The 18,637-nt window shown below is 43.3% G+C and overlaps 1 protein-coding gene across 18 annotated transcripts in view; it reads right to left on the bottom strand.

Annotated features, from left to right (window-relative positions):
- Positions 1 to 18,637, bottom strand: part of NFIA (nuclear factor I A) — a 349,486-nt gene that overhangs the window by 102,515 nt on the left and 228,334 nt on the right. For 16 of the 18 annotated variants that reach the window (XM_071436867.1, XM_071436869.1, XM_071436868.1 and 13 more), the window contains exon 3: positions 11,806 to 11,871. The exons of the other annotated variants lie outside the window; for them this stretch is intronic. In XM_071436867.1, coding sequence (XP_071292968.1) covers positions 11,806 to 11,871 — 66 coding nt within the window. The remainder of the gene's footprint in view (positions 1 to 11,805; positions 11,872 to 18,637) is intronic. 18 annotated transcript variants of the gene reach the window in all.

Below are 18,637 nucleotides of genomic sequence, written 5' to 3'. Positions count from 1 at the left end.
GGATTTTGGAAAAGTTAGAGTTCAGCTCAGGATGGATGCGATCCCAAACATTTCAGATTCTTATCTCATCGTAATTGGAATAGCTGAACCTCTCTTGTCTGCAAAATTAGGCAAGGCATCCTGTGAGAATGGGCTCTTTTTCACAGAAGTTTAGTCCCCAGACACATGAAAGAATGAAAACAAGAACTGGAACAGAACATTTTTACTTTTGAATAATGGCTTCATTTGGTCAGTTTAGAACAAGACTTCACTGGAAGAGCTGAGGAGGAAATTCTCTCTTCCAGTGTGCCCATCCCTAGACACATCCTTCTACAGAGCACATGAATGCTTGTCAAAAATGATAATTTATCTAAGAAACTCCCATTCTGTAGAATTCAAAAGAAAAACAGAAAGGGAAAAAGTACACGTGGGCAGTAGATAGATAGACTGTCCACTTTCTACTCCCTACATCTAATGATGAAGAAATCCTTCAGCCAAGTCCACAGGCCCTGCTAGATCCACCTTTGCTCTTGAGCAACTCTGTCTCAACTCTGTCTGCTCAGGATGAGCAGGACAGGGGTGGGTGACTTCCTCCAGAAGCAGAATCTCAGGTCCAGGGAAATGTGCAGTGTTTGAAACATCTTGGTTTTAAAACTCCCTGAGGTTCAACAGAGAGAGATTAATTCTCAAAAGACCTGATATCTCCAGTGATTATAGAGGGAAAGGAAGGATTTTAGGCTCACCACTGGTGTCTCATTTTAATGCCTACTGTTAAATCCATGTCTTAGTCCACGTATCATGTCAGCATAGACCTGGAAGAAACTTTGCTTTCTTCCCCATTTCTTGCCCCAAGCGATCTCTCTTGACATTCTCCATCCTCACAGTTTTATCTAGCTACTTTTTGTTTGTTTGTTTTTTCAATCCAGAGGCCTGTAAAGTACAAGGGCTGCTGAGTTATCCTTGTGTTGCTGCCCTTCATCCGGTTCGTTTGCAGGAGGGAATAATGATCTGTCACCAAGGTAAATTCACTGCCTGGCAGATAATGCCACAGTGTTTCTGCTGCCCATTTCACAGTAAGACATTCTTTTTCAATGATGCTGCATCTCTGTTCTCGTGGGAACAGTTTACGGCTGACATAGCAATAGTAGTAATAACAACTTACATTTATATTGTACACGGGATGATCTTTACTTCCCTCTCCTTCTAACAGTGGACAGCCCCCAGTCCTACTGCAAATCCATCCTTCATGGCCATGGCAGGCAGAAATCTGGATTCACTAGCACTGAGCTGCCTCATTCCTCAGCTGCTTGCTGGGGTTGTCACATCCTTTCCAGCCCACTTTGTTATTGATTTAAATGGAGCCGTGGGCCACTTCCCAACCACTGCTCTAAGCCTTCCCTCACAAAAATCTGTGGGGATCCCCTCCTGCCTCAAAACCACAGCCTCCTCAGTCTGTCAAGCTGCTGTCCAGCCTCTCCTGCCCCTCACCTCCTCCCTTCTCCCTGCAGCTCCAGCTCTGGCATGCTCGGCTGTGCGGTGAAATTGGCTCCCCTCTGCATGGCGTGGGGGACAGGGCCAGCTCTCTGCATTCTGCTGCTGGAAACTTCCTGAATGCGAATTCCCTGATTCTGAAAATCAGGACTTTGAGGTCTAACATGTGGGAAAATTGCAGGAGGTCTGCAGTGCAAAGCTGGTCAGGTGGGGACACCCCCCAAACACCAGCAGGTTTTCAGATGGAGATGCAGCTGTCAAAGAGCCTTCTGTTGCAGATAAAACCTTAAGAGTAAGGAATTAAAGTAGAAAAATAACTGGGACAGGGGTGTGGGTTCTCTGGGTGAGTGAGAGTGGTGCAGCTACATAAGCAGAATCCCTCCCTTATGATCCTGGGAGAAGAAATCCCAGCAAATCTTTGGCCCAGCGTGGTCTGAGAGCTGCTGTTGACACCCCAGGGCAGGGCCACTGCTGGGGTGCCACGGTGGCCCCATGGGAGGGCACACCACAGCCAGGTTGGGGTGCTGGCCGTGTGTCCTGCAAAGGCCAGACAGAGAGAAGATAAATATTTGGATCCCCTGGAGCAGCCCTATCATTTCCTTGTGCCTCCCCTCAGCAGGGATGGGAGCGAGGTGCTGGCTCCTCACAGCACAGTGTGGCTTGCAGCAGATCCCCTTGCTTCAAGTGCAAGTGAGGGAGGGAGGTAATGATTAGAGACACTCTAAAATGATTGCATTAATTGAATCTTATGAAAATGGAAAACAATGGCAGTGGGTAATAATAAAACCCCACTGTAACCATGCACATCTCTTGTTTACTAGAAGGTGCTTCACCGACTACAGATTTACTCTGGGGCACAGCAGGAAACTTTTCTCCTTTAAATTTAATCAGCCCTTTTTTGCCTTTTTTTTTTTTTTTCTCCTTTCAGAGAAAAATACCAGCTATCAGATCTGTGTTTCCCATCCACTCCTAAGACTCCTCAGTGCAGTGCCTGGAGGTGATAGTGTGAACTCACTCAAGAATGTGAAGGCATTTTATAAATCATTTGGTTCCAGCAGGAGGGGGAGAAAGGGAGAAGGCAGAGGGATGATATAGTTTACAGCACATACTCAGCAGTAACTCCCAACTGTCAAACTTGAGCATTTTCTTCAGTTGCAGCAGTGGTTAACAAAGAAATGTTAAGACAGCAGACACGAAATGCACATAGCAAGCAGCACATTTAATCAACTTGCACCTTCCTACCACCCCACTGCCCAAACCTACCCAGACACTATCACAACCCAGAAAAAAAGTTGTCCAAGTGAAGATAGGGCGCTGAGAAAGGAGCAGGAACGAACAACACGAACTGCTGTAAACAACTTGCGGCGCCCTTTTTTTGTGCCAGATAACAACAGCAGAGGGAAAGGAGTGTGTTTACAGTGTGGCTCACTCTCCTCACCTTCCTCCTGCCCCTTTTGCCATGCTCGCTACCTCCTGGGAAAATATTTGCGGACCATTGCAAATAAAAGTCTCCTTCTCACTTTCCAAGAAATGGATCTGGTACTTTTCCATTTCGGCCACACTAGAGCCAGGCTTCAGAGGGGATTTGATTCTCACAACTCTATGAGAGCCGCCCTGAACTTTCCTTCCAGTTCCTAGCTAGCAACTTCTGCAATTAAAAAATAGTATCTAATTATCTATAGAAGTTATGAGGCATTTTCTGGGGGCCTGGTGTCACTAAAGGGCTCCCCTGACAACAGCAAAGTCCCCTATGCTGCGTTCAGGAGCTGTGCATTGCCCTTCACATGCACCTCCCTGCTGGGGCACACAACTCCAGGCTTACAAAGTTAAGGTCCCTTGGAAAGCACCTGATAAACCCAAGAATCTGCAATATGTGCAAACATACGGGTTTTTTCTGAGTGTGCAAACCAAGTATGAGTATGAAGGTCTGGATCCATTCGAAAGCAAACCACCTTGTACCTGTAAAACCACAAGATTCATAAAGGCACTAAGCCACAGGCAGAAACCAGAGGAAGGTGTGAAAAAATGACACACATTTCCATAGTGTGTAGATATATTTGGAAAGGTCTGGAGGCAACAGAACACCTCCTGTACTGGTCAGGAAGTCAGAGCAAAAGAACACCTGAATGTTAGTGGGAAAGTGCAATCCCTTATCTACACTTGGACATCCCCATCTGGATGAACCAAGCTCTGGCTGAAGCCACCCACAGAAGTTTAGGTGCTGGTAGTTCAGGTACAGTGAAGGGTAAGTGGGAGGAAAAGTACCTTTTGCTAAGAAGTGTCAGACTGGCTGGGACTGGAGTCACAGAGAATCTCTGATGCCTTTGGGTGGACTTGTTGGAAAACAGAAAGACACCCACCCACCCACTGCTGCCACTGCCTCGGCATCAAGCCTTCATCCCCTTCTGACTCCTGCAGGAAGGGAGCCAGCGCCTTCCCAGGACACAGCACAGCTCCCAGCACACATTCCTAACTTCCAGTGGTTTGACCACAGAGGGCAAAATTTTGGCCAGGGAGCATTTCTAATGGCAGGAGAGCAGCGGTGAGCCAGCCTGGGTTTCGCTGCTGTGATCTCTGAGTGAAGGTTTCCCACTCACTGCCACAAAGAGTCATCACCTAAGTAGATGTGGAGTAATGAATACTTGGGTGAAGAGACTGATTTCAGAGGGGGCTTTTATCCACAGGCCCTGTATTTATAGTTCAAGCCTTTTCAATTAATACGCACACCCTAAAAGAATTAAACTACTAATTATCACATTTTACTGTGGTTCACAGAACTTTCATCAGATCTAGTAAATGAAATCACGAGTTCAGCAGAAGAAGCTTTAGTGCGCCAAATTATGTCAAGGGTATATCATGTTGATAATAAAAGATCACTTGGTTGGAAGCCTAACCTAGAAGGTTGGGGAGGCGTAAAAAGTTCACATTTTGGATCATGCTGCTCTGGTGTGGGCGTTCTGTGTTTTTTCTCTTGGTTATTGTGGAAGGCAATTCTCCTGCAAGTAAAAATTTCCCCTTGTCTTACATTACCGAGCATCAGGGAATTTTTACATAGAAAGGCAAATAGAAAGGTTTGGGGTTTTGTTTTGCGAGCCAGACCTTGGCATCACATCCTCCCTCCACTAATAAACTCCCCTCTCCACTCAACAGAAATTAAACGATGCCCACACCACAAATAAACTCCTTTCCCTAAGTGCCCAGCTTCCTGGTGGGCAGGGTGGTGTTCCAAGCATCCTTCAGCCTGTGGTCCGCTCCGGCGGCCGCAATTACCCTGACGCAACCCAGCTCTCAGCTGCTAATTAAACAGCAACTCTCTCAAGAAGAGAGACATTAAAAACAGTTGTAGTGAAAGCTGGTGGTTGCTCACAGCTGCAGCTGCTGTGTCCTGGGACATGGGACATGGGCAGGATGGCTGCCTGCCCATGCCAGCGCTGCCACGGAGCAGGGGGCAGTGACCTGACACTGAGGTGCCCTCGGGGCAAAGAAAATCCTTGACCCTGCAAAGGAAAGCTCAGAAGTTCCCTAAGAGGCTGCTCCTGGCCATCCCATTTCCAAGCTGCCCTCTAGATGGCCCTTGCTGTTATCTCGTGGATAAAGATTCATGGGACGGAGAATGGGACGGAGCAGCAGAAAAAAAATGCATTTTTGAAAAGACTTAGAATGATCACAGCTGTATTTATGCACCTTATCCACTGGAAGGGTTCACTGCCTTTTTTCTGTACACACACAATGGGAAATAAAAATATATACCGGAGCCACACTTATTTCTCCTCTCCTTTGCAGTGCCCAGCCACTCCAAGCGCAATGAACGCTTCATGTTTTTCAAGCACTGCTTTGTCATGCTATAAGCATTCATTTCATGCTTTGAATATTTCCTGTCATCCTCGCCTTGGATGAATTTTTTGTGGGAATGCTTTGCCTGTGAAGGTTAATGGCTAGCAGCAGAGAGGGAGACTGAAGGCCTGTGTCAATCCCCAAGCCTCGAGCGCTGCAGGTCACTGATGAGAAGGGTCTCCAGCCATGCCCAGCAGAGGCTGCACAGCTGACCCCACTGACGTCCCCATTTCTGGCCTGACTGACAGCCAGAGCCGTTTGCCATCACTGGATTCCCCCAAGAGAGTGCCAGCCACTGATAAGCAGGCTAAATCCTGAGCCTACCACAGGACCCTCTAAATCCTGGAAATGGTGTAACTGTGCCTCACAGTCTGGACTCAAAAGAGAATATGGTATTATAGGGGGAAATGGTGTTTTCTTTCCTAATATTTCAGATGATTCTTCATGACAGTCATGAATCTGGATGGGAAATACACCTGGATGCTGCAAAGCTTCAATTCTAGATTATTATGATTGAAATGCTGTATTTCCAGTTCTTTTTGGGAATGTAGTGCAATGAAATAAGATGAAGGAAATGCAAGACTACATCACACATAAGCTAAATTTATAACCAGACATATCTGCTTTTGTTTCCTTGGGAAACGCTGGCTCTCAGAGCTGCCTACAGGCACTCTCAGGGGGTGATGAAACACAGGTTGGACCTCATCAGACCTTTCTTGGCTGATGGGTCCTGTTAGACTCAACAGCCTGTCCTGCCCAGTCCCAGAAGAGACCAAACCCCACCAGTACTCCCAGACTCGGCCACAGCTTCCAAGCCTGGACAAATTTCCCCACTGCTGTTCCCAGTCAGCACACAACGTGATCCGTAAGGGTGCAAATCTGTTCAGAATTTGGTCCTGGCAAGTTACAAAGGTGCAAACAAGCTGACATCACCAGGAGCTCTGACTTCAGCGCCAGCAATGAGATTCCTTATTGGAAATGCTAAGGGCTTTTTTTTTAAAGCTTTTTCTGAAGAAAGTTAATTTTAGATTAGTCCCTCAGGCTGTGATAACTCCTCAGCGTGGCTCTGTAAACAAGAGAGGAGAGTCTTCTTGCATTTATAAGATTCTGATGCAAATAATCCCATGAACAAGAACATTAATAAAAGCTGCCGTTACTGTATTACTGCCTTTGCAGCTGTAACTGATAGAAAACTTTCTCTGCAAGGCTCAGTTATCTCCTGAAAATGAGGTGTTTCAGGAATGTTAGTCATCTGAGACCGTGTGTTTTCCAACAGCACCAGTTTCAGCATTGTGTGTTCGGAGGGCTGCTCACGTCCTTGCACTCCTCAGGTGGGAGCTGAGGGGCTTATCCAAGGACAGGGGAGCCTCCAGACAGCCCCAGCACCTCCTTGGAGAGTTGGCATCGAGCTCTGTTTTAGCTCTGAAAGCCTGTGAGGCAGCTGGAAGGAGTGGAGAGGAGAGGTCAGGCATGGCCTGAGCAGAAGGGACGGCCTTGGAAGGCAGAACATTTCCCCTTCTTAAAATTTTGTCTGTGGAATGAACTGGATGTCCCTCAGCTGCCATTTGACCTGGAATGAGTGATGGGGACAGCCACCAAGAGCAGTCACCAGTTCTCTGCTTGGGATGAGGGTTTGAAGGGTGAGCTCTGGGTCTGAGAAGAGTGTCCAAGCTTTAGACTAGGCAGGCACTGCTTCCCCTGCACAGCCCAAGCTATCCCACTGCTTGGAATGCCACATTTGAGACCAGAATGAAAGCATTCACAGGGAAACTGGACTCTGCAGCCTTTTACTTTAGGCTTAGGGGTCTTCCCACACATAATCTTCTCCTCCCTTTCAGCCAAAGCTAAATCATGCCCTCTGTGACCAGCTTTGCCTGGAGAAGAAGAAACTTCTCTTTGCATTTGTTCCCACTGTGGCCTTCTCTTCCCCCCACAGCTCATGGACCAGAAATTCTTCCTTTCTGTTTATAGGCATGGAAAAGTAAGCATATACTTAAGCATTTTTTCTGAAGTTTAATACTCAAGTCCAACCCTACTTAAGCAAAGAATTCACAGATGATATTTACAAGTCCAGTGTAATTACTGCAGGGCTGAAAAACGAGTTCTGCGAGTTACGGTGCATCATTGTTTTTCTTTTTTCTTTCTTTTTTTTTAATGTTTCAATGAACAATGTGCCTTTTATTTCCTGCAGTGCTGTTCAGGTACTTGCAGCTCAAAGCAATGAGACTGCATTAAAGCCAAAACAGCATTTAGTTTGGGCATTACACATTTTTATTTTTTAGAGAAATGCCTCTCCCTCTTCAGAAATTGTTTGAGCAATGGATTTGGCACACATTTGCAATCAGCTGTAATAATGACTGCTGCCCTGCTCACTTGAAATGGGAGAATTCCCCAACTTCTTTAAAAAGAACTCGCTCGTCTACAATCAAAGTGCTGTGCTACCAACTCTGAGCCACCAAACCACAGTCCCCTGCTGGAGAGCAGGCTGTCAGAAATGACACAGCATTCTCCTGCTCTGCACTGCACACCTCGTGTGCACCTTTACGCTGCACTTATTCATTCACCAGTGCCACCACATCAAACACAAACACTGCCTGACATCCCCTCACTGACAGCAGCAGCACAGCTCTGTACCACACTTATTAACTGCTCTGCTACATCCTCCCTGCCTTTCTCCAGAGTTCAGCTCCTGATGGAGCAGAGCAGGATCCGACTTTTAATATTCTCTGAAGGCCAGAATGGCAAATATCCCCACTTTGCAGACAAAAAGACCAAAAGGTTTCCCTACAAAAGTTTAAAATAATCCTACTTACAAAAAGAAAATCTATCTGATAGCTGTTTCCACGACTGAAAGTGAGAATAAAAGCCTGAGAGAGTGTCCACAGCAGTGCTGAGCTGGGAATTCAGTTGTTCCTGATCCCCAGGCATGCAGTCACTTCACTACATCAGACTACCCATTTTGTCATCCTCACTTCACTGAAAACTAGTTTGTTTATAAAACACAACACCAAACCACTGCATTTAACAAGCTTTTAAAATCAATAACCCCCTTTTCTTTTCTTTTTTTTTTTGTTTTTTTTTTTTTTTTTTTTTTTTGTTTTTTTTTGATTGGGTGAATTGCAAAATCACTTTGTGGTGCCAACTGAAATGAAGCTTTTACATACCACTAGGCAACTACAAAAGTGGGGAATTTTCCACATGGGTGTTCCACCCAGCTGGTCAGAAAAAATCCCTCGTTTGAGCAAAATATCAGGGCATCAAAAAATGTTCTTGCCTTTCAGATGAAGTCGCTGGCCTCTTTCATTATTGCTCCTGCAAATTTCCTCACCCGTTTAACAAGCAGAGGAATTCTGGATTTTCTGCCTCTCCCCAAAAAGCTGTTTCCCATGGTGACAGAGCAGCACACCCTGTGTTGGTTTTACCCCCAGCTCCAGCACAAAACATCTGGACCTTGAACTGTCCATGCACCAACAAGTCCTGTCTTGCCTGCATGTTTCCCTTTCATGGCCATCACGCTGCATCTCTGTCTTTAGAAAGAATTAAATGCTTAATATTTCTGTTAAATATTTGCCGTGGTGACTGGATGACTGCCTGGAAACTATTCTGTCTTAATGAAGGCTGAGGGAAAGGCCAGAGTTGGTGTTGAAGCCACCACTAAGAGCAGAAGATGTCACCGCCTTCCTTGTCTGTGATGATCCTGCTCCAGAAAATGAACCAGCAAAGCCCACTAGAAAAAAACCAGGAGTGGTTCTAAAAAAAAAAAGCTTTTTTTTTTTCCCATGAACTTCACTTCAATGAAGGTTAGGCACACAAGCTTTGCAAAACAACACATACAATTTAGGATGATAAATTAAAATCTGTAGTAGGAGGCCTTCTTTTTCAGGGCCGTATAGTTGACCCTTCTGAACCTACATTACTCAAGGTATGCAAAATATATGTGTATAATAAATAGCTCTAGAATTTATGGAGTGGAACAGAAAGGATATTAACAGGCAAGTAGAGAGGCTGTATAACCCTCACAAGGCCTTTAAAGATTTATTTTTTTAAAATGAAGGAATGCATGCATGGAAAAGGCAGCCCTGAATCGATACACTTCTTTGTGCCTTCCAGAAACACATGCAAAAATGCTTCCAAATCTGCCCTCAATCTGGTCACTCCACTGTTGGCATCAGTGGGAATGAGATTATTCACGATTCTATTTTTTCTTCGACTCAAAAAAAAAAAAAAAAAAGAAAAAAGAAAAAAAAGAAAACAAATAATTAAAAAAAATTTTTCCTCTCTGTGTGGGCTCATTCCCACTCTCAGTAAAATCAATTACGAGCCTCCCATTGACTCCTGAGGGATTTGGATCAGGCCCTGTGGAAGTGGGTCTACAGCAAGTGTAGAACAACGCAGTTAATATGATTTATTGTGTCCGTTCCTGTGCGTGCAGTTTTTCATTTTCTAAAGGCTGCAGTTTTGCTTTCATCCTCACGTCCAGGAGATAAGAGCTGCAGATTTGTGTTGATCTATGCTGGGTACCCCGGAGCTGGGGGCTGTGTGTGCTGGGAATGAGCTCAGCCTGCCCGGGGGGAAGGAGCCCTTCAGGGCCAACACTCTGCCTTAGAAAATCTCCCACACACGCGCTGCAGAGGGTGCAGAGCCAGTGAGGAGGCTGCTGCTGCTGCTGTGCTGGGGGAAAAAATACCCTTTAGTAAAACTGAGAAAAAAAAAAAAAAAAGAGACAATCCTTTTCCTGTTTATTAAAAAAAAAAAATAAAAAAAAAATTAAAAAAGTACCTTTTGCAGGTCAGCAGCAAAGTTCCAAGAATTCGCTAAAAGATTGTTTTACAAAGAAGACTCAGGCTCCAAATCAGAGATATTTCATTTCACTAGGCTTTTACAGATTCTACATTATTAAACACTGACATTGCTGCTTTTCGGGGCAGTTCTTGAGTAGCAAGCTTTGTTAAAGACTAAGAAACTGCAGGGTAAGATGAACTGTGCTTTAATAGCTGAGAAAGAATATTATCTAAACATGAAATAATAACATGCTTGGTGCCTAATACATTCTAAATTAAAATATGATTTAATAAACACAGGCAACATATTCCCCATAAAAAAAAATAGCAGAATTGGCAGAACAAAAATCACAGTTTAGTCAGTTCTTCTCTTAACCTTGCAATCCTTTGGCTACAAATTAGAATTTCTGTGAACAGGATTGATAAGGGAAATTAGGCGCTGTCTTTCAGAAACAACAACCATGTTTTAAGATGGTATGTTTAGAGATGAACAGCACAAAATCTATCAAAATATGAAACCTTTCATATCTAATGGGACGAAAACACAGGAGCCCAAATAGCCAAAATCTCAGCAGCCCAATGAGCCCTATGTTCCATGTCCTATGAATCATGCTGCTTGTTCAAAGGTTTTTATGAACCTAAACCTCTTCTTCTTCCCTTAATATTAAACTCTAACCCCAAAGCAGTCCAGATGAAACCCCTCACCCCTACCCTGTCCCTTGTAGGGGTTTAAGGCAAAACAGCTATTGCTCTGTGAAAGGGAAATCACATGTGTATTACTACAGATACAGTATTTCTACAGGGATTTACACATCCCAGAAATGGTGACAGGGCTTCAGAGGCATAAACCCTTTACACAAATTCTTTCCTGTAGAGTAGAGCTCAAGTACAATGGATAACACCGTCTACATTTGGGTTTTACCAAAAAAAAAGTTCTGGTTACAGATAAAAGAAGTCAAGAAAAACTACTAATAATAATCATCACTTATTCTAAGTCCTAAATATAAGTAATAAAACAAAATTCAGTTGCCCACGGGACAACAAAAATTGTTGAGGTCTACCTTAGCTAAACACAAAAAGGAAGAGAAGCTGTTCCATAACACACAGTCATCTTTTCCCATACAGAAATCCACAGAAATCCACTATTATTGAATGATTCTTTTTTTCCAGGCTGCTTCACAAAGCAAGCCATTGGTCCAGCAGAAGCCATTGCTTCCACTTTGAATCTGTCCCGGTGCAGAGAATATGAGTTTCCCCAAAAGTGCCAGTTCTTCCAATGCTTCCACTGCAGCCACTGCCACTGGAGAACACGGAGAGAAGCACCAAGGAGCTGTAGCTGAACCTCCCTGATCTGTTTTCCTGTTGCATCTGCTCCCCTAAAGGTCATGACTCAAGGCCAAAGGGACTGAAAGCCTTTGCTATGGAGGAATAAGGATAAGGGTTGCATACAGCAGGCTCTTTAATGGCATCTCCCTAATTAAAATTAATTTTAAAGGGGGGAAAAAAAAAGGGGTCTCTCCAGGACTGGACAAAGAAATGCTACCTTAGATTAGTGAAGCAGTAGCATTTTAACTATGAGGAGAGTGCACAACCTATTTGTAGCCAACCCATGTCAATTATTCTGAATCATCTTTTTATATTAGACATGGGGAAAAAAAAAATCTTTATAAATATGGGCTGTTTTAATATCCCAAAGCAGGAGCAGCAGGTAAGAACTTACCATTTTCTGGCTGGTCCTTAATATCAGCTTCACTTGGCTGGCTGGGACTTTCAGATTGACTTGAATCTGAAAAACATAAAATACAGCCAAAAATTACAGGGTCTGCTGTGGAAAATAGATCAGAGGCGCCAGACTTCCTCAAAAGGCTGAGAGTACAAACTGAGGACAGGAGTGTTGCACTAGGACATGATAATGCAAAAGTCCTGTGCCTAGGTAATATGTTAGCTAGCCAGAAAAAAAGAAAAAAATAAAAAGGAAAAATTAAAAAAAGGGAATCTTGTTTGTGGCACTACACAGAGTGCTTGGGGTGTGTGTGTTGGCATAAATTAAGCTTTGAGAATCCTTCTTTTTAAAGAAGGCATATTTAAATGACTCTCCTACATGTTTTTTTATAATGCAGCCTCTATGTTGTATACAAACCAGAGCCTTACTCCAACACATAGTAAAGTCTCAAAACATATCTCCAAGCAGGCATAGAAAGGTAACTTAGCAACCCTACATAGTCGGGGAGATTGTTGGCTACACATTTCTGGAACAAAATCTGCAAAACTGAGGGAAGAGCTGATTTTTTTTTGGCGTGCTTTCACAGTGGTTACAGCACCACAAGATCCCTAAAATGCTCGGTGCTGGTGGTGATTTGCAGTGGGATAAGTGAGTCCAGATACTGGATGACCTGCTTTAGAACTTGTGTAAATAATCCCACAACCTCCCAGCTAACACTCTCCAACGAGCAAAATTTATTTGCCTAAAATAATAAAATGATCTATAAAAGGGTGTGTGTAAATATGAGCGTTTTGCATTTTTTACACGTTATTAACTCTATGTGAAGATGATCGCTCTTTGGTCCAAAAATTATTCTTAGTAGAAGCTTTAGTCAAACAGTATTTTCCTTCTTAATTATTTCTGTCACTATGGACTGGAAAAAAAAGTCCCTTTACCTGTGGGAAAAAATATTTTTAAAGAAATCCCTCCAATAACTGGTTTTTTGCAATTAATACATTTTTTTTTCTTCCCCCAGAAATTGTTCTGTAATTTATTGATCCTGTAGAAAAAGTTTTTGCTGTGGAACAAAACTTAGGCGATGAAACCGCTTGCTCAAGCCTCAACACCACCCCTCATCGTGGCAAACCCATTTTCTGACTTCACCTTGACTTTGCAGAGTTTGGAACTAGCTGTCTGAAATTTGACCACATTTCAGTGAGAAGTCAATGCAAGATCAAAAGGTCACGACACTTAACTGTGATTAAATTGAAAATCTTACTTCTATTGCAACGGAGTCATAACACCACCCCTTCTTTTTCTTTGAGGTATTAATAGTGCTGGAAGAAGCAGTACTACTAGTGACCTTGGGTCAAGCAATGCTAATTTATTGCTTTAAAAAGGTTCCTTGCTTTTAAGCAAATGAAGATTTTAATTACCGCAGAGCACTATAAAGAAAATGCCTATTTTAAATATTCAAATTATATTTTTACCTGCTGACTGTCTGCTTTAGGTATCATTCAGAAGCTTAGAGGACAATCTTGTATAAATTAAAAACTACAAGTAAAAAAAGGCACCCACAAAACAAAACTTGATGAATTTCAGAATATAACCACTCAGAATATTTAGCAAAGAAAGCTTCAGTCATGATACTTCTATTTAAAATCAATTAAATTCTCCTAAAAAGTGATATATACCCAGTACGTCCCACAATCCATTTAGTCTCTTTTGTATTTATTATTTTTAATAATTTTGCCAATGAAGCTAATGGGAAAAAAAAAAATCCTCACTTCTGCAGTTTTGTTTTAAATATTGATCTACTGAATAATCTCTCCCTGAAGCTGAAATCAGTGCCAGCAGATCACTATGGGGGTAACACGCACAGTGCTGTTGTATTCTGGATTTTGGCAAGAAGTTTCGCATTTCCAATACCGCAAAGGTAGAAACAAAGGTAAAATATTAGGAATGTAAAATATTTAGTTAACGTTCAAAGTCAACATTCAACGGATTTCATTTTACAGGGCGGGCATTGGCCTTTTGCTTATTTTTTAGGTTTTACTTTCCCTCCAGCCAGCCATGGCTCAATCAGAGTTTGGGCTTTATGTTTCAAGTAGGCTCGGAATTCCACAAAAATTTATAGATTTGGAGAAGTTCCTGCTGAAATGTGGGACTGGGAGCGTGTTTCCCTTCCCTAAAATTTGGAACGAGCCAGGGCCGCGGTGGCGGCCGCGGGAGCCGGGCTCGGCGCTGGCACCTTGGCTCCAGCACAGCCCTGCAGCCGGTGGGCAGCACACACAGCCCGAGCTGCTCCTGGCTTGGGAGGAACAAACAAAGTACTTTTGTCTGCCTCGAGTGCTGTTTTTCCAACACCAAGGCTAGTGGCACAAGAGGGGCTCCACTGGCCGTAGGACGTTTGTTTGCACGCCGAATCTTTAACTTTCTCCCTTCATCACCACGATAGCGTTTTTTCCTAATTCTGCTTCCCCGCAACCCGCCCCTTCTGCTGAAATTAAATATTAATTTCACAGGAAAAGACAACACAGCTTTAAGCACTATTCTTTGTGGAGAGGCACAGGGCAGTAAAACACAGGACGAGGTAGAATTAAAGCCACTCAATCCTGCGGTGGGGATCACGGGAGGCTACCGAAAACATGGACTGGGCAAGCGTGTGCTCAGCATTGTTATGCAAGGTGGCATCTTGTGGAAACCCCAGATAAGAAGACTGAGTTGAGGCACTTAGCCAAAATGTTTATATGCAGAATTTTGCTTCCCTGATTTTATTCAGATGCCGCAGATGATCCGGCACATATAAATGTGCCGCCACATGGTTAAGGGATTGGCAAAATCAGAGCCGTTGTGTTTTACAGTCTTGCCTAGGACGAGGGAGTCTTGCTCAGCCTCCACCACTCGCTCTCTGCTTTTTCAGCAGTTGGCACTAACTCCTGTCGGGGCTTTTTTGTTGTTTTGCACATGGAAACTTTCAAATTCCAGTTTTCTGAACGTTTAGTGTTTTGCGGGCTCGGCTACAACAGGAGGGGGAATGTCTGTCCTGCTGAGTCAGTTAGGCAAACAGGTGACCGGAGGAATAAATTAATTTTTGCCCATACATAATTGATATAAATGGAAGATCGTTTTCATAAGCATTTGCATTAAATCAATAAAATCACTTACTATAGAGCAGTTTAACAATTCATTTGATTTTCTCTTTTCTATATATTTGATAGCCACTCTGCAAAACAGTATACACTTTATGCCTATTTTCTTTAGCAACAACACTGCCAGTTAAATTCTACCACCTGCAATAATTAGAGCCATTGGAAAACATACAAAACAAAATATACAGTAGATGCGAGCCCCTCTTGAATCCACGGCCCCCTGCGGCAACGAGTTTCATTGGTGCCTTAAGCTAAGGCTGGTAGGAAGCCAAAGAATCTGTATATTACAATAAAGTGCATGTTATTAAGGGGAGGATTTAAATGATTTCAGATGGAGTTGGAAATATTATAGTGAGGAACCACTATTAAGATTGCTGATTAAAAAAAAAAAAATCACCAAGGAATCTAGTTTTATGTTTAAGGAAGCTTAACCTTGAATAGCACAATGGGTTTTATTTGGGGGCTTTTTTAGTTAGAGAAAAGTTAGTGGCTGGAATTTTTAACCCTGAGCTAGCTGGGGTTTGAGTGAGTCTGTGCACGGGGCTCAAGGTTACTGGTCAAGAGAAGCTCAAGGGGATCTGGTATCAACCACAACCATGGCAAACAGGATCAAAAAAACATGTTGAAGCTATTTTACTCTCCACTTCCAAGAATCAATTATGATTAAGGGATAAAGGAAAAAAAAATACGCAAATAACAAAACAGGCTAGTTTTTCAAAGTAGCATTTCCTCTCATGTCTCTATTCTCTGTTCCTCTTTGGATCTGTTCCTTAAGCATATGCTACCTCAGCAGGACCCAGCCCCAGATCTGCCTGATCCCAAACCCTACACAGGCAGGGACCTCCAGCTCTGGGACGGAAGCTCTGGACTTTTCAGGCTGCAGTTTTCCTTTTCAGCTGCAGCAGGAGCACAGCTCCAGCTGGGCTGCACGGCGGCTGCATGGAAGCAGGGCTGGCGGCACTGGAAGGGAGCGCTCCATTGTTTGGAAAGAATAAAACCTTCCCAGGAAAGTCTGGCCCGTGGACAGGACCAATGTCAACAGACTGACAATGTTGTTCTTTTTTGTAGACCGTGACACAGACGGTGAAGTGTTGTTGCACTCCTCCACCAAAAAAGCCTCTTTCGAGTGCCATGGCACTTCCAATTGCTAAACCACTCCGCGGCCACCTGACTGGGGAGAGACAGGACACTTTGTGGAGCACTCCCAAAAACACGCCGTGTTTTCCAGGGCAGGCTGAATCCAGCCTGGAATTCACTGGGGTGGCAGTGACCCTCCTCATTGTCTGCTGGTTTGCACAGACCCAGTGAGTGCGTGCCAAGATCATTTTTTACCTCTCTAGAGCAGCTCCCCAGCAGAACCTGAGCCTCTGAGCAGCCCTGAGCCTCTGAGCAGCCCGTGAGCTACCACAGGTGCAGACACATCTATCCTGGAAACAGTAAAGGTGATCCCCATGTAGTGCAGGAAAAAAATGACCAGTGATGCCAGATGAGCAGGGCAGCACTGCCACTGCCCATGCTGAGCCTGCTCTGCAGTGAAATACAGCAGGTTCCTCTCCTCCACCACCAGCCCAGCACCTCACAGGAGCACCTCAGAAGTGCACAAGTTAAATTTTCCATTCATATCGTGTTTTGGGGGTGGGGGGAATACTGTATAATAAACTGACATATTTTATTCAAGTTTCAGAGCCCTATTTGTAATAAAAAATTTATATGGCTGGGTTGTGTTCATGCAATAAATTTTTCATCTATAATTTTGGGCATGGATTCTACCAAAGATTTATATACATAAAAAAAAAAAAAAAAAGTTGAAATCATGCTCTTTTATATACAGTCTTATGTGGTGAGCTTAAAGGATTTACAAACAGAAACCAGCACCAGGACTGGGGCTTTTTTACACTCACTTTCCCTTCATTATACATTATAATATAAACACATAGGGGTCACTCCATATATGCTACAATTATTATTTACGGCGATTTTGGTGGCTACTAGGATTTCTTTAAAGGAAGGCCTGGCTCTCCATTTTACTCCAGCCATTGCTTTCAAGTCAACTTTTATAGGGAGTTCAAAGTGCTTCATTATCATCTACCTCACCACCACACATGTACACGCCAGCACCAGATTCCCAGTTTGATTCCATACCCCTGCACTCTATCCCCACGGCTCCCCAACGAGGTTCTGCACTGGTAAAATCCCTGTGGTGCCAGCCTGTTTTTTCTTTTTTATAAGGCGAGGACTCTTAATTCCTGTACACTGGGAAAGAGATTATCTTTGATAATGGAAATGTAAATCAAAGCTTGCTGTTGTTTATTCCAGACAGACATTTGTGTGTTAAGTCTGTTTATCAGGCAACACTTTGTCTAAGCCAGGAAGTAGTCAGCCTTTGTAACAAGATGTATGCAAATGATTTTCCCATCAGCCCCTGCCACAAAACTTTTGTGGCAAAAAAACCCTCCTTGTTACTTCACCAGTAAGACGCTCCTAAGCTACCCCGTAAGCAGACTAGCAACAAAACAGCCAGCTAGACTATGCTGATGAGTTTGAATGAGCCCAAAACATGTGCCCACAGTCTGTTGCTCGGTATTGTAAGCAGACTTTGTGTATTACATCTGTTTATCAGGCAACACTCTGTCTGCTGGGCCGGCTTTGTACCAAGGTGGACGCAAACAAAGATCTCCACAACTCCCCGCCTAACTTTTTTTTTGGCTGCAGAAATTCCCCCTCACTTCCCTCCTCGCTGGGAATAAGAACGCGAAACTTCACCGAGAGGCTGTGAGACCCTAAAGCTGTATCAAAATGGTTTCATTTTAAATCAACTTTCTTTGTTCTCACAAGCCCATAAATGATTTACTGCTATCGTGTGATAGCCTAGAATGTGGGGAATCTGTGTATTCCCATATTTGTTCCTTGATATTACAAACAAGTATTTGATTCACTTCTAAATGTTTGTTTTTAAAACAGTTTACAGCCTTTGATTCCTGCTTACTGATTCATTTCTGGAACATTTTCTATTTATTCCTTTGCAGTAGCAAACGTTAATTTTGACTTAATTCAAATTGTCATCAAAGGCTTCCTTAAGAAATCCCACAGCACAGATTTTATTTGTTATAATAAAATATTCTTAAAGTAAACATCGTGCGACTGTGTTTTTTTAATTCCAAGAGATACAAAAATCCGTTACCCAAAGGATTCAAATTGGTTCAGCCCTTTTTCCTAGACAAAATAAACACTTTAGGACTTTACTTGTTTGTATTCTCCTCAGTGGTGCTGTATGCATCACCAGCTAAAAACAAAGAAACTTTTAGCTGCTCAGACAAAATGCAGAAGCTCCCCAAACAACGAAGCGGGGGGGTGGGGAGGCATTCAGAAAGTCTGACAGTCCATTCAATATAGGGATGATGGCCATAATGCATCCAGGGTCCCCTTGCTAATTAAATATGCATTGGCACAGTTTTGATCGATGCAAGCCATGGATCAGATGACACACCTGCAAAATCTTGAGCCCAGAGCTCCCAGGAAAAGGAAAATACAGGCTGTCTCCTTATCTTTGTTTTCAAAGGCTCTCAATTTCTGTGCTTAGATATCTAATTTAATTCTCTCACCCCTCAGCAAACTGGATTACGAAAGTCAATACTGCCATTGTGCATCGACAGGAACACACAGCTTTCCTTTTATTCAATTTAGCCATGACCTTTAGA

This window comes from Agelaius tricolor, unplaced genomic scaffold, assembly GCF_023055355.1.
Source record: "Agelaius tricolor isolate 1412-34295 unplaced genomic scaffold, bAgeTri1.0.p SCAF_11, whole genome shotgun sequence".
Taxonomy (NCBI): Eukaryota; Metazoa; Chordata; class Aves; order Passeriformes; family Icteridae; genus Agelaius; species Agelaius tricolor.
Note: the sequence above shows the minus strand (reverse complement) of the source record. Positions and strands in the feature narration are given on the sequence as shown.